Source organism: Cystoisospora suis (assembly GCF_002600585.1).
Source record: "Cystoisospora suis strain Wien I chromosome Unknown contig_1571, whole genome shotgun sequence".
Taxonomy (NCBI): Eukaryota; Apicomplexa; class Conoidasida; order Eucoccidiorida; family Sarcocystidae; genus Cystoisospora; species Cystoisospora suis.
The window spans coordinates 619-1,996 of NW_027154371.1; the positions used below are offsets into that span (position 1 = coordinate 619).

At 39.8% G+C, this 1,378-nt stretch overlaps 1 protein-coding gene across 1 annotated transcript; it reads left to right on the forward strand.

The window, feature by feature from the left end:
- Window positions 1–395: 395 nt before the first annotated feature.
- CSUI_003500 (ubiquitin-conjugating enzyme) lies at window positions 396–698 on the forward strand (the record flags this gene model as incomplete). The annotated part of the gene is made up of 1 exon (XM_068063698.1): window positions 396–698. A coding segment is annotated over one exon (303 nt), but the record flags the coding sequence as incomplete, so codon positions are not given.
- Between the last annotated feature and the right edge of the window lie 680 nt (window positions 699–1,378).

Genomic DNA, 1,378 nt, shown 5'->3' on the forward strand with positions numbered 1-1,378 from the left:
TAAAGATAGATAGATAGAAGGTATGCAATGGCAACGTATTTTATGTGAATGTCCCGTCTATGTATACACCTCTAGGTCTATGTATAATTGTCCATATTTCTTCTTCTTCATTTCTGCATACCTTAGGTCCAGTCGTTCTTGTTCCATACTCACCTGTAGGAGCTATTTCTGTCTATCTATCTATTTATCTACGTATATATTCACACGTCGATAGAGATATCTAGAGTCCTCGATCGTTGTGTCGCCTTTTCTTCCTCTTCTTCTCAAACGTCCTAATGCAATCATATCCTCTCCCTCTCTCCTATTATCCATGTGTATATCTATTTATGTCAGTGTGTGCACGCCTCCGTATATAAGCCGACGTCTGCACATACGTGTATGTGTGGGTGTGTATGTACAGCCCAGAAGACACAGTATGGGAGTGCGGTACATTCCACTTGATCATTTCCTTTACAGAGGAGTACCCTTCGTCTCCTCCTAAAGTCCAGTTTCTCTCTCGTCTTTTTCATCCCAACGTATATCAAGATGGTCGTATTTGCATCGACATTCTTCATAATCAGTGGAGTGCCATGTATGATATAGCGGCGGTCCTCACAAGTATTCAAAGTCTTCTTAGCGATCCAAATCCTCAGTCTCCTGCTAATCCCCTCGCTGCGAAACTCTTCGTCAATCATCGAGATCAATACGACCGCCTTGTCCTTGTAAGCACACACAAGAAAATGCCGCCACATGAATATATATATATATATATGCGCGTATATATATGGAGATTGATATATATGTATATATATGGAGATGTACATATATATATACATACATTAGGAGATAGGAGATGGAGAAGATCATAGAGTGAAATAGGGGCTCGCTCCGCATTCAAAGGCAAGAGCGGAAGAAGATCTTCTTCTTGTCCGAAGGCTCGTACAGCATGAAGTGTATATACACACATATCTTTCTATCTATCTTCAGCCTATTTATCTCTATATATTCTTTCCCTGTATACCTGCATGTGTATATATATGTACATCTGCGCGAGTCTCTCTCTCTCTATATGATGTATGAAATGCAGTACCGAGTATGCGTGCATACATATATGTATGTATATATAGATATATACAGGCACTATGGTGTTGTCTATGTAGACACGTGTCCAGCTATCATTTGGCTAGTTGGTGTCTAGACATGATGTATGTCCAGCATTCTCCTGATGAGGTGTCCCTTTGTATCGGCGAGAAGGGACACTTTCTTTCAGGCTGTGGTGTATGTATTCTTTTCTTCATTCTTGACGTTTTTCTCATCCATTTGTTTATTTGATCTCGTTTAGCTCTCTCATTCTTTTCCTTTTCACTTTTCTTTCCTTTTCTTTCTTCCTTTTTGTCTT